Source organism: Salminus brasiliensis, chromosome 7, assembly GCF_030463535.1.
Source record: "Salminus brasiliensis chromosome 7, fSalBra1.hap2, whole genome shotgun sequence".
Taxonomy (NCBI): Eukaryota; Metazoa; Chordata; class Actinopteri; order Characiformes; family Bryconidae; genus Salminus; species Salminus brasiliensis.
The window spans coordinates 27804378-27818434 of record NC_132884.1 but is presented as its reverse complement, the minus strand read 5'-3'; the positions used below and the strand labels follow the sequence as shown (position 1 = coordinate 27818434).

At 40.5% G+C, this 14057-nt stretch overlaps 1 protein-coding gene across 1 annotated transcript in view; it reads right to left on the bottom strand.

Moving 5' to 3' along the window:
- The window catches only part of oca2 (oculocutaneous albinism II), a 118683-nt gene that overhangs the window by 51451 nt on the left and 53175 nt on the right, over positions 1-14057 (bottom strand). The window contains exons 15-17 of the mRNA XM_072683058.1: positions 4727-4874; positions 1117-1174; positions 713-821 (exon numbers count right to left, since the gene is read on the bottom strand). Of these exons, the coding sequence (XP_072539159.1) occupies positions 713-821; positions 1117-1174; positions 4727-4874 (315 nt within the window). The remainder of the gene's footprint in view (positions 1-712; positions 822-1116; positions 1175-4726; positions 4875-14057) is intronic.

Genomic DNA, 14057 nt, shown 5'->3' with positions numbered 1-14057 from the left:
TCTGCATAATTTGTTTGCCTTCTTTTACTTTGTTCTTTGATAGTCAGGATCCCACAGGACCACCACTAGATATTATTTGGGTGGTGGGTCATCCTCAGCATTGCAGTGACACTGACATTGTGGTGGAGTATCAGTGTTTGTGTTGTGCTGGTTTGAGTGAATCAGACACAGCAGTGCTGCTGGAGTTTTTAAACACCACAGAGTAACTGATGGACTAAGAATAGTCCACCAACCAGAAATATCCCACCAACAGTGTCCTGGGGCAATGTCCTGTCCCCACTGATGTAGGACTAGAGGATGACCAACACCAAAAGTGTGCAGCAACAGACGAGCTTCTGTCTCTGACTTTACATCTACAAGGTGAACCCACTAGGTAGTAGTGTCTAATAGAGTGAACAGTGAGTGGACACAGTGTTTAAAAACTCCAGCAGCACTACTGTGTCTGATCCACTCGTACCAGTACAACACACACTAACACCACCACCACCATGTCAGTGTCACTGCAGTGCTGAGAATGACTCACCACCCATACCTGCACTGTGGTGGTCCTGTGGGCTCCTGATCATTGAAAAACAAAGTAAAAGAAGGCTAACACTGTAGGCAGAGAAACAGAATGGACTACTGTCTGGCAGTGTATATTCATTCATTTAACTTAAATGAAATGAAATGTACTTGATTAAATTCTTACTAACAAGTTCCAGCTGTCTCTCACCTAGCTCCAGATGAATCCCGGGTACGAAGGAATTCAGGAAGAACATGAAGATGACAATGGATAGCACTGACACACACTTCACCAGCAGGATTTTGTCTGTTATTCTGTGCTGTAAAAAAAAAACAGAAGGGGAGACCGAATCAGAGATGGAGAAAAAAGATAGAGGACCCTCTCTGACACCAATTATGTCCTCTAAACGGTAGCTCAGGCAGAATCTGAGAAATTAGTCCTCCCTCTCTTCATTATGATGATAACATCAGTATAGGAATGGAACTGTCAAGTGGGGTTACTCAAGGAAGTATGTGGAGTTTGTATGAATGTGGGAGAACCTGTGGGCAGCAAGTTTAGTGTACATGAGAACATTTTTGTTCATAGTCGTCTAAATCTGGGCTTTAGGTTTTTACCTTTTTCTGCAGCTCCTGAATGATGTTTTCCCAGTTTTTGTCCTCCTGGGATATTTGTCTGGAACAAGAGGAATACAGGTACACCAAAGAATTATAGAACAAGTCTTTAAGTACAAGAGGATTCATTAAGTCTCACAAATTCGAGTATAGTGAAAGTCTTTCACCCTTTCCTAAGTACAAGGACTTTTGACATCAGTAACAGAGCATCTAATTGACCTGCCATTAAGCTGGCCAAGTTAATGGTGCGAAATTTGAGACTGAAATTGATTTCCTCATAAGGCTCTTGTGGTACTTTGAGGTCAATTATCTCAGAACTACACTTCTGTTTCCTCTTCATGTCCTGGCTTTGCGAAAATGACATTTCAGCCACAATAGATAGATGGCATCATAAGCTCTTGCTAAGCTTTGATAGCGTATCCTGAACTCCTGAAGTGGATCATTAGTGGTCACGTTGGCAATTATTAGATACATCGGTTTTCTTGTTCCGTACCATATGTGCCGCTGATGTACCCCTTGACATGCCGGACACTAACAAGCATCTGTTATGATGAAAAAATAGAAACAGCTCTGAAAATTACAACTGAAATTACCCCTCCCCATGATTACAATTACAGCCCTCGGTGTGATTCAGTCTGAAACCCCTCAGTGTTTTATGCACATTAGCCAGCCTTTCGTAACTCATCACTGAGGGCTTGCATTGGAGGACCGTGATCAGCCATATCATGTGCCCCCGCTGTGTGTGGGGGGGTGGGTGAGTGGGGCGTACAAGATAGGTTCAGATTGACCTGGTGGACATGTGGGTTACTGCCTGGAGAACAAACCTCAAAGAATGTTTGTTCCTTGCCAGTGAAGAAATGAATACCATTAATTTGACAATTCATTGAATTCAGATGCTCTATAATGTATGTCTTTGCTCAACAGACTGCAAAACTCTACAGGAAACACTGGGGCAATAAAGCTTCTACTGATTAGTCAGTTGCACCATAAAAGAAAGACAGAGAGATCTCAAGTCATGTCTTAAAGTGAAGGCTGTAGCTGAGGTACCTTCCTAGCATATTTGCGGGGGTTCTAGGAAGGGTTCTCTTCAGCAATCAAGTTGCACATTTATTATTTGTATGCTGTACTGGCATAAGCAACAGGACATGTTTCAAACTTACATTTAAAAATGTTACGTTAAATTACCTATCTCTACATTTTATTACAAACTGGTGGAAATTCATCTCTCCAGTCCTGGGTGTTTCCAACATATTTCAAACGATTTAGCAATGCACATGATGGATTGTGGGTGACTGAAGGTCTCATAGGAAACACCAGCTGAGTCCTTCCATTTCTCAGAAATGAAGGGCGCATTTACGGCCGTGTTTGAAGGATCCTACTAAACGTGACAGTCTTCAGTGATGTAACATCTAAGAAATGCAGCATTCCTTGGATGCACCCTAGGCTTTAAGAGATGGCTTTTGAATGATGGTGGCAGCAAAGGTAGAGAGAGTGAAGAAAAAAACATAGATTTACTATTGATCAAATAATAGTTGGGACATAAATTGATAATAGAAATTACTAAATGTAACATTGACGCAAAGATATGTTTGGTGACCTTTTGTGCTCCTTCAGATTATTTTGACCTGTCATTTATAACGTTAAATAATATACAGGGCACTGGTTCTAACAGGGTTGGATTACCAGAGTCAGAGTTATTTTCATTTTGTAGAACAGGATTGTACTTCCTTTAGAACTTCATTTTGGTATTTTGGTCTTTTTGACAAGGTCTAGATCCCAGTTATCCCCCTCCCTCATGGTATGTTCTCCAGGTATTTACTGATTCTATATTTTGTCCTTGGTAATGTTTACTCTCCAACATTTTTTGTTCCTTTTGTGGTTGTGATTCTTTAGTCATGTATTCTTCAGGGCTTTACCCTTTAGAAAGGTTACTTGTGCTCCTATTACTGGCTATGTTCCAGTCTTTGCTCTCCTCTTTTTGTTTCCTATTAGCTTGGTTGTGACCTGTGCAGAAGGCCAGGGCTGCGTGACACACTAGCCCTGCCTCCTGTGGGTACCTGCTGGGACTGCATGGTGTGACACTTGGTGTAGTGGTGCGTGTGAGCTCAAATCCCCAAGGTTCGAGGTGGTGATTAAGACTGATAGAGTGTCACAATTGTCGGCAGTTGTACATCCAGTGTAGGGCTTTCTGTTACTTTTTTTGTCTCTGCAGGTGCTCCAGTCAAATGACGTCTGCAACAGACCCAACCTTCCTGGCTAAAGAGAAAAACTATCCTGTTTGTGCAGTATGAAGCTGATGTAATAAATAACAATGCATGCCTCATTTCTTTATGTTTTCCTGTGCTGGATCATAAAGTGATTGAATCAGCAGTATTCTGCAAACAATGAAAGAACCAAACAAAATTACACAACTGCCTGTCATGATAATTATTTTATCGACTTATTGCACAAATCACGGACGTCGGCCATTTTTTGCTGACCTTCATATTGCACATTGTGTTTACTTTCATAGTTTTAGCCGTTCACAAGCGACATCTATCATGTAGGAAAATAGTGCAGTGCCAGTGCAGTGCTAATGAGTTGCGTCTGTTGTGAAACAAGTGCTGCTGAAGGGTTTCAGGCCATCATGTGCACTTCGCCTGAACCCACACATGGCTGCAGAACAGCTGTGTTGTATTTCTCTGTGCGTCCCAATAGAAATATCACATCTGACTCAAACTCAGGTAAAGCCACAGTCAAAATGTGTAAAACTAATGAGCCTCTAGGGGAAAGCAGTAGTAAAGACTAAACACCACTGTCCTGACACTCTAAGAGTAATACAGCCCAGTACAGTGAGTATCAAAACACAGCAGAACTAGCACACACCATCGACAGCACAGATGAAGACTGCTCTATCTTTATATGACAGCGATAATACATCAACCATGGTCACACAACTGAAGTGACATCTCTGTAGTGTATGAGAAGAGCAAAGTTTGTTAAGTTTGTCCGATCCATTACTCAAAAGCCAGGACCTGTTCTAGACAGTGAGTTTTTGATCCAAGGAGAGCCCTTTATCGTAATTGAGGCAGCATGTCAACTTTTTTTTTAACAATCATTTTATTTTATTTCTGTTTTATTTATGTAAGTGTCTATTTGTACTGAAAATACCACTAACCCCACAGTCTGGCTGTTTGCACTAACCCCAACTAGTAAATCATACATACTATGTAAGTACTATAGCACACCAGTACAAACTCAGATATTTCAATGTATGAATATTCTAAATAGTAAAGGTCATTGATCTTTAAAAGGGTGCAATTTCATTATTATGCTATTATATTGACATTATATTAGTGACATAAAATGGTTATAAAATGACAATAATATCATATAGACATTTTTTTCATATAGACATTTAAAAAGAGAATCTTGAAAGACCTACTTTGAGTAAATAAAAGTGTTGTGATGTGAACACCAGCAATATCTCCTAGTGTCATTTTCACATCCTATTCACTGTACACATTTAGAATTTATGATTTGCTGATACTACTCGATACACACGCATACATGTGAATAAGGGGTGTACCAGCACATTCTATATGAACTTTTGACACTGGCTATAGTGCCCTACCTCTGGAAGGTTCTGAGCTTCTTGCGCAAGAGGCTCTCCAGGTTGAGCACCTTCTGCATGAGAAGACACTTCACAGCAGTCTCCTCTCGGCTGGCCGGGTTGATGCGATGTGCGGTCTGTCTCCAAACCAGAATCTCATGTTTCAACTCTGCGAATGGGCACAAACCAGGACAGAACAAACAAGTCAAAAGAAAACACAAGGAGAACTGTGTGCTCTTCCAGTCACGAGTAAACCAGGTAGGCTCAGATCAGATAACAGGGATATACGGCACACAAGGTATAAAGCCGCAGGTTACGGAAAACTCCATCTGGGAAAGTGCAGACAAAGTGTTTGTATTTGTAGGTCTCATGTGAGCATTTCATTTTTTTGCCTCGATAAAGACGAGGTGGAGTTCCCACTATGATTCTGATTCACTTATGATGTTGAACGTCTCACACACTGTGTCTTCAATGAGTTTTTATCCTGCAGATGAACGCCTAATGGTTTACATATGAGCCTCCCCCATGCTCCAGGCCATACAGTTTATATATTTATTTTTAAGCTCAAATTGAATGACGCAGCAGTGGGCAGCTAGTAATGGAAATGTGACCGCCGTGAGCACGGCCCAGCTCCACTATAGCAAACAGGGACAATATTGGTGGGTAAAATCCATTTCCAATCATTAGGACCTGACTGAGACCCCCTGTGCAGACCTAATCCTGCCTGCTGGTGCCAGGGATTGACTGGATTCGAAGTAGGTAGAGATAGTGAGTGAAAGACCAGTAAAGAGAGCAGAAAAGAGGATTAAGGGGGAACCTGGGTGTTTGGCATGACTTCCAGCATTACTCCCCCATCGTACTTCTTTGTAAGGGTTGTTAGGCTTCCTTAATAGGAGTTAATTGACCCAAGGAAAGCACACTGTGCACCAATTGACACAATTACTGATGGCGGCAGGGACCTGAGGGATGCCATAGGCTTGTCGCTTCTGGCCACTGAGGTAAAGCAGCAGGGCCAGAGTCATGGGAACTGGCCCTGCATCATCTTCTGGCTTTATGGATTTGAGATTGGACTGGCATTGAGCGGCCACCAGCACGCATCACTGTGGGCTTCCGCACCAAAGACATCAGCGGCCTAGAGAAACACGAAAGCTGATTGGTGAGGCGTGCACCTCCTGGAGTCCAAAGTCGTTGGACTCTGCCTCTCCAATATATACGCCAACACTGTCTGATTGTGTTTGCCCTGAAACCCAATAACCTCACAGAGGCCGGACAGATTGGGACCCTGCGGATGAAGCTGCCTGCTGGTTTCTTGGTGCTCCTGGCACAAAGGAAAAAGAATAGACACACTAGGGTAAGGTTAGCAGCATGGGAAAATACTGATAAGACTTGTCGCCCTGCTTTCTTAAAGCAGAGTCAGTTCCTTCCTTTTTCTTTCAAATGCATTGGTTCCCGTTTAATCTGCAAACAAGGGGAACGAAGCATATTTATGAATTACATTAAAGCTCTAGGTATAACAAATTCATTCAAGGATGTCCTGGTGAGTTCACAGCCGCTGCTATGCAGTTCACATGAGGACAGGAGTATAAAAATATACCTCCTGTTTAAATATAATAGTGCTTAGGTCCAACCGATACAAATTAGTAATAAGTAAATAAAACTACCAAGACGAATAAGGCATCTGGACAGAAATACAGATCCTGGAGTTCACTTACAGCTAAGTAAAAATGATTAGCAGCCTACACTTTTCTTCTTTCCATGTCATTTCTTCAGTCTAGTGGCTTCTCTCAAAAGGCTGGTGTTACTGATGCTTAAGTCTTTTTGTCCAGAACAAGGTTATTCTGCAAATATTTGTTGATCCCACACTCAAAATTAATGAACTGCATATGAAAGGCTTTCTCTCAAATTCACATTCTCGCCACTATCAGCCCAAAACAATCTAGCCTTGAGGGGCCTTTTTAATTAATATCTATAACCCTCTCTCACCTCAAGTGCCTATCAGTGGGGCACTAATGATGCAATCAGAACTGGCTGACTAACACTGCAATGTACCACAGAGAAGTAGCACTGCGGTTTTAAAGGGGGCTTTGTGGGTGCGCGCCAATGGTAAGACCCCCATTGGGTATTCAGAGAGTGTGTTCTGTGAAGCACTGGCTGTCTATAAAAGAGGGTTGTTGAAGAAGAGCTATTACATGGATAGGCTGTTATTTTCATGCCATTGTAATACTCTCAGGTGTGCTGAGGGGGGCTCAGGTGTGGAGTTAGATGGAAGACAGGATGGGGAAGAACAGCCAGGACGAAGTGTCTCTTGGAGGGACAGCTGCTTGCTAGAAAACAGCGTAGCTTTGGAGAGCGGCCCTAGCACTGGGATTTAGGGTTGAATCCCAGCAGCGCCATATGCCATCTGAGGCTGAGGATTCACAGCACAATCAACCACATTCTAATTTGGAGGGAAGGATGGCAGCGTCAGTGTTTTTCTTTTCCTGACATGCTGAAAAATAATGGAAATTAATGAAAACTTTTATCCTTGTATTTTACTGGGAGGCACAGTTCATATTTGCCTGGAAATGCAATGTAACTTCGTGCTGTAAGAATGGAAGACCAACAGTTTCTCCATTTTAGAATTCTGCACACAGGCAACTTTTCATGGTTTCTGTTAACACGGCAACTACAAGATATCATGCAGGTAAACATTCGACTCCAGCTGATAATCACACTTAAGCCCGTCCTATTTAATTTACAGGTAACTGGGTAAAAGTGCATGTGTAAAAAGAGTGTCAGAAATGTTCACAGTGCATTCAACAATAAAGGTAGCATTGTGCCTCTTTTTCATAGTGAGCATAATGCTGCACAGAAAGCTCCAATTAAACATGCTGATCCATTATAGTATGCACATCATAGCAACTTGGCAGCATGTTTTAAGGAATTACAGGGGAAATCGACAAAGGACCCAATATAGTGCCAGAGGGATATGGGATATGGGTATGGATCATTCTTTATTTTTTTTTCCATCTGCCCATCTGCAGAGTTGTATTATCTGACGAGTGTGTTGCATTTACAAGATTCAAATGTGTCAGTCATTGATTTACTTTTTTCTGTGTAACCAACAGCCTAAACTTCCAGTATTTCTACTGCATAGAAACCTCTGGGTACTGGAATGAGTTCAGGTTAGAAGAACAGATCCACTTTCTTTATCAATCTTCTCCCATAACTCTTTTCAGTTGTTGGCTATGCATTGGGATGTACTTGAAGATGTGTGCTGTGCCATTTCGAAAAGCTACCTGCTATTTGCTATTTGCTGCTAATATGGCTAGCGTCCCACAGCTATAGGTCAATCTCGAATGTATTAAGTTTAGATTGGAAAACTGGACAGGCTACAAAAAAAGTTTTTTCCCCTTCAAAATTCAACTCTACTTTACTGGGTTACAGTCCACAGCAGCAGTCACAGTACATCTTGTCTAGCTGCTTGACATTACACTGTAGTCAATAGTTTGATAAAGCAGTCTTGCTGCAGTAAACACACTGGATGTGTTGCTGGCTTCACCTGCTCAGTTGCACAGTCATGTGACAGGACAGACTGGAACTTTGTAGAGCTTTGTACTCTACAAGTATTTGGCAGAGTCATTCATACAATCATTTAAAGGGAACCCTGACTAATAAGATTAGTAAGATTTAAACACAGCACATAGCACAACAGAAATGTTTTGTTTATCTTAAAAAAGCAGGATTTGAAATTGTTCTTTTGTGTGTGCAAGGTGCTAGTAACTTCAGGCTCCTGCAGATAACATTGCACAAGGATAATTGGGCTATAAATAACAGAGTGTGTGGGGTGTGGGATTTTTGCCACTGCTGGTAGACCTGTATGACTGTATGTACTCTTTGATACATCTGCATATTCAGCTACAGGGTAAATTTGCCAGTGTTACATTTTCAACTCTAGCAGTGTTGACTTAACACTGGCATATTTACTGTGTACTTTCTTCACACTATGGCTATTGGCACTTCCAAAAGCAATAAATCATTTTTCCAATCATTAACATCAGCTTTGCAACCCTTTTTCCACACACTGACCGAGACATTCACTGCACTGTACCACCTCTTAATCTATGAATCCTGTCGCAGAAGTGACTGCATTTGGAAGTGCCAATAGCCATAGTGTGAAGGAAGGAGCTGAATATGCAGATGTATAGAAGACTACAGTCATACAGGTCTACCAGCAGTGGCAAAAGTCCCACACCCGGCACACCCTGCAGGTATTTGTAGCCCGATTATTCTCATGCAAAACCATCTGCATGAGCCTGAAGTTACTACCGCTTTAAAAACGGCTTACATGTCTAAACAGTAGGGGTTCCCCTTAAACAATGGTTTCAAATAGACCCTAACTAATACACTGCTCATTTATTTTAGCCCTGGACGTTACTGTGTTTACTGTGTGCTTGACACATAGGAGGTTAGTAGCCCTCCGCCCCTCTAACCCTTGCATGTATTACATATTTATTTGACTTGCCCCTACATAAAAAATCCATCATGCTCCTGAATGAAAGGTACACTCTTCTCACAAGCTCTATAAAGCTAAAGGAAAAGGTTGAAAGCACACTGCCCCTTCCATGGTACTGCTATAGATTACAGCATCAATGGTCAGGGATCTGAAGAAAGATTTTTTTTAGGTAACATTGGATTTAAAAACAGGAGAGCTCATAAACAGTGGAAAGGTGGCAGAACCTCTAGAAAAGCCTGTGAAGTCAGAGAGTTTGTTCCACTTTTAAGCAAAACATATTTAAACGCTTAAAATTATGCTACTCCTGCATCACGAAGCCAACCTTTCCCCTGAGCCATCTGAATACTTCGAACATGTTTGACAACAACCATTTAGAAAAGGTTGATAGCGTCCACAAACACCCGAGCTGTTTTCAGTTAGCCTGAGGGTCCAGATAAGAGTGGAGGTAAAAAGCTAAAAAAAAAACACACAAAACAGAAGTGCTCATTTTAAACAGGGAGGCACTGAGCGAGATAAAACATGCACAGCTTTACAACAGAGGTCCACACAAGCTTATATGGATTCAAGGGAATCCCTTTAGAAGCTATCTGAAGCACTGTTCTAGCCAACAGGCCAGCCTGCGATAAACAGAACTAAGCAACTGCAAGGTCCAGGTAACTGGAGTTTACAATATAATGCTCTGATTAAGCCTATATGTGAAAGGAAAAATCAAAAACCCATCTCAGCCAGTGCGTTAATGCATAGATATACGATAATGTGCTGCCACTATGATCCCGGTGGAGGTGAGTGAGCTGAGAGGGCATTTTAGCATAGAAATAGCTTTATACACGTGCAAAAGCAAATGCTTCTGAGATTAGATAGTCATGAGAATTACTGGGTATACCTAGTGGGGGTACATGTTGGACAACAAAATAGCCTTGCTCAAATGCACATTTGAAGGATATCAGATGAATGGATTACACATAAGGCTTAATCAGATCTTGAGCATGTTGGGAATCAATTTCAGGTACATACACATTTTTTAGAATTTTCTGAGAGACAAAACCTAATCAATTTTTTGTTAGACACTCTAAAACCTGCTTTTGTCTTTTTTTAGATTATGTTATGTACTGTATGTCCCGAAGTTAAAATAATACCATATGAAAGTATGCATTTAGATTATGTTGGCTTGAGAACCACAAAACAGTCTGCTTCCAGATTTAAATTCCAGGTTGTTATGTGTTCCATGTAATTACTGACAAATAATACATGCCTATACAAATTCTTAGACTTGTAAATTTAATCTCATTCATCTGTTTACACTTGCTAGCTAACATTTACTTCACCTTGAGTTCACTTCTGCTCCCTTGCTCTCTCTCTCTCTGTGTACCTGCCTTTCTCGTCTCAGGTTTCCAACCACTCAAATCAGGATCAATATACACTCATATACATGCAGTTCGTTTTAATTTTCTGCAGTCTCATTTCTTGGTGGCTGTGGCACATTTTCAGAAAAGCCCCCAAAAATTGTGTGACTTGACAATTTTGACCCCTGGCTGCCTTTTGAAAGGTAGTGAGTGAAAGGTAGGGGTGCTATACATTTAATGAGACTTTGTGACATAGAAAGCCCAGCAAAATCCCACAGAAAAATGACAAGATTGTCTTATTCCAGTTTGTGGGTGGGTTGGTAGCCACTGTAGATACCCAAAGGTATGTGCAAAGACACTGAAGTTTTTTTCCTCTTAACTAAACTGAAAATGATCAATACATTAATGTTAATATGGTGTACATTGAGAAATTTGCTTAGTAATTGGTTGTAACTCTGGGGAAATTGATTCTAAATTAGCCTTAATCACCCTTAACTATTACATTATTGCATGTCAAATGGGTTATCAATGCGCAAATAAAATATATGCATGGCCACATCAGTGCAGAATAAAACTCATCTGATGTAGGGATGATAGCTTGTGAAAACAGTGACTTTGGAACATTACTAACAGAAAAAGCAACATTTACCAAAGGTTAACAGCTGACAGAATGAGCAATGAACAGGTCTTGACTCAAATTCCACATGTGAGCATAATTTTGTCTGAGAGGAAGAATCCTCTTATATTGTAAATGGGGACAGCAGAGTGGGTTCCTCTCTGAGTTAATGCAACCGTGAGAGATGAGACTCTTGACAGTTTACATCCTTTTTTTCTAATTTGGAGCATAAAATATAGTGTTTTCTGACCTTGGTTCTGGAGGCCCCCTTGCATGCACATTTTAGTGCTTTGTCTAGTTTCACACAAACTCTAGTCTAGGGTTTTTAATGAGCTGATTAGCTGGATCAGGTGAGATGGCAGCATGGAAATCTAGAATGTACAGTGGAGATGCCTCCAGGACCAGGGTTGGGAAATACTTAATGGTGCTTTTCCCTCTGTTCCAACTAAGGAAACCTTAGAAGGAATATTGTGATATGCTACAAATATTGCTACAAATATGTCTACAGGTATTATGATGCTAGACTTTTGCCCTATGATCTACCATTGCCGCCACATTCACTCTCTACTCAAATATACCCATGACTCCAATCTCTACATTGATATTTTGCCAGATTTTGTCATGATGTGCCATTTGTCTTGAAGATTCTTTGGCTTATCCCTTGTTGATGCTCTTTGACATGACTTTATATTCCTAATTAGACCATTATTTTTATTATTTATTAGACCATCTGATTTTGCCCTGAAGGGCACTTTAATCCAGTTCCTGCATGAGGTCACCTATAACAGAATTTATGGATTTAATAGAGCAGTATTAAACCTGGGAGGAGAGGGTCATCTGATAAGGATAATAGGAAATTTGGTGGAAATTGCCTGAAAGAAACAATGAGGGGAAAAAAGGAAGAGTAATTTCTTGTTCGTGTTGTGGAGGGCCCTTCATGTGCCTGCAACAGCAAAGCAATATGGAAGGAGTTGGCAGAAGAAGGACAAACACCAAATGAATGGCATACTTATGAGGCCATCATCTTGAGTCACATCTGGTAAAAGAGTGAACTGTAACTGAGCCAGGCTATAAGGCTCAAAAGAGAGGTCTGAATAGGAAGAATAAATAATAGCGTATTGTATGTGACACACTGACACATTCACCACCTGATCCTCTAGAGTGTGAGACTACAGTCACTACAGCCACAAATCTGCCTGTTGAGAGGACCAGGCGTGCCTTGTGTCTTATTGTTTCAAAAACAATGTATTATGTCTCCCCCTTTTTGCGGTCAACAGGATAATCAACTTCATTTATATTGCATTCACCAACAGAGCGCCTTAAATTAGACAACCTAATCCATGCACCGTATCTGAAGATAAGCCTGAGCAGTGCTGTTTTTCAGTTGTCTGTACTTGTCCAACGTAAACCAATGGTTTGTTTAAAAGACATGTTTGGTGATCAGAATGTGCATGTCTTTGAGCATTTGTACATATTGTATACCTCACTCACTGTGTTTAGTCTTATCAATGCCATAAAATAACTACTTTTGCTTCCATAACACTATCAGGACAAAAGTATTGGGACACCTGTTCATTCATTGTTTCTCTTGAAATCAGTGGTATCAATAAAGAGGTGATCCTGCTTTGTTGGAGTAACTGTTTATACTGTCAATGGAAGGCTTTTGATCTAGATTGTGGAGCATTGCTGTGAGGATTTGGTTGGATTCAAGAACAAGAGCATTAGTGAGGTCAGGATGTTGGATGATCACCACCCCACATCATCCCGAACTCCCCATCTCACCGCAAAAATATTGGATGGAGAACCTTCATTCCAGAGAATCACAGTTTCATGCTGCGAGGCTCTATACACCTCTTTATTCCCACTCGTATTTGTTTGCTATTCTTATGCATTAGCTGGAGATCTGCCAAAGAAATGAGAACTGGAGAAACCTCTTTCTTAAATGTGACACAATCATGACAGTTAATATGCAGGAAACTAATGCTAGCTAGTTATGTTGCTGTCTGTATTTCTCACTGCACACCTGCTCAGATGCATACCATATTCTGGAGTATTTTTCTGCATTCTAATTAAAGGATTTTTTTCCTGCCTTACCAGCCTTAACTTCTTTTCTTTGCATTTTGCTACTACTGCTGTCCATCTTCACATGGTCTTCTGCAACATCTGCAAACTGCTACATAATTGGTAAGCAATGCTGAAAGTAATGCATTCTGTAGAACACTGCTTATTGTCTCAACTAGCACCAGATTCATACTGCTTCAACAAATTTAAACAGGCTAATCTCTACCCACTCTATTAGTTTTGCTGACTGACCAATTATAGTCAGCAGACCTGGTCTTTGCTATTCGAGGAGGGGGGCACTAGTTTAACCCCTAGTTAGCACAGAACAATCGGTCAAAAAATGTAGTGAACCACTGAGAATTCTACCAACCTCTCCCAATCACTCTGGCATTGGCATGCTTCAATGTTAAGACATATCACTCAGTATCCACTCAGTGACTTCTATTAATGATTTAGTATCCACTATAAACATAATTGAGTATCTTTTATTATATTAGAATTATTTAGTATCTACTAAGACTTATTTAGTTGCTACTATTAATTATTCAGTAGCCACTATGATTTTTTTAGAATCTACTATGAATTATTCAGTAGCCACTATGAATTATTCAGTATCCAATGAATGACTCAGTAAATTCTATAAATGATTCTATGAATATGAATCTACTATGGATTATTCAGTATCTGCTATGAACCTTTTTAGTATCTGCTATGATTTATTCAGTATCATCTATTAAATGTATTCAGTAACTAATATGAATTATTCAGTATCTACTAAAGATTATAAATTATTTGGTATATACTATAAATTATCAATATCTACTGTGGATTATGTAG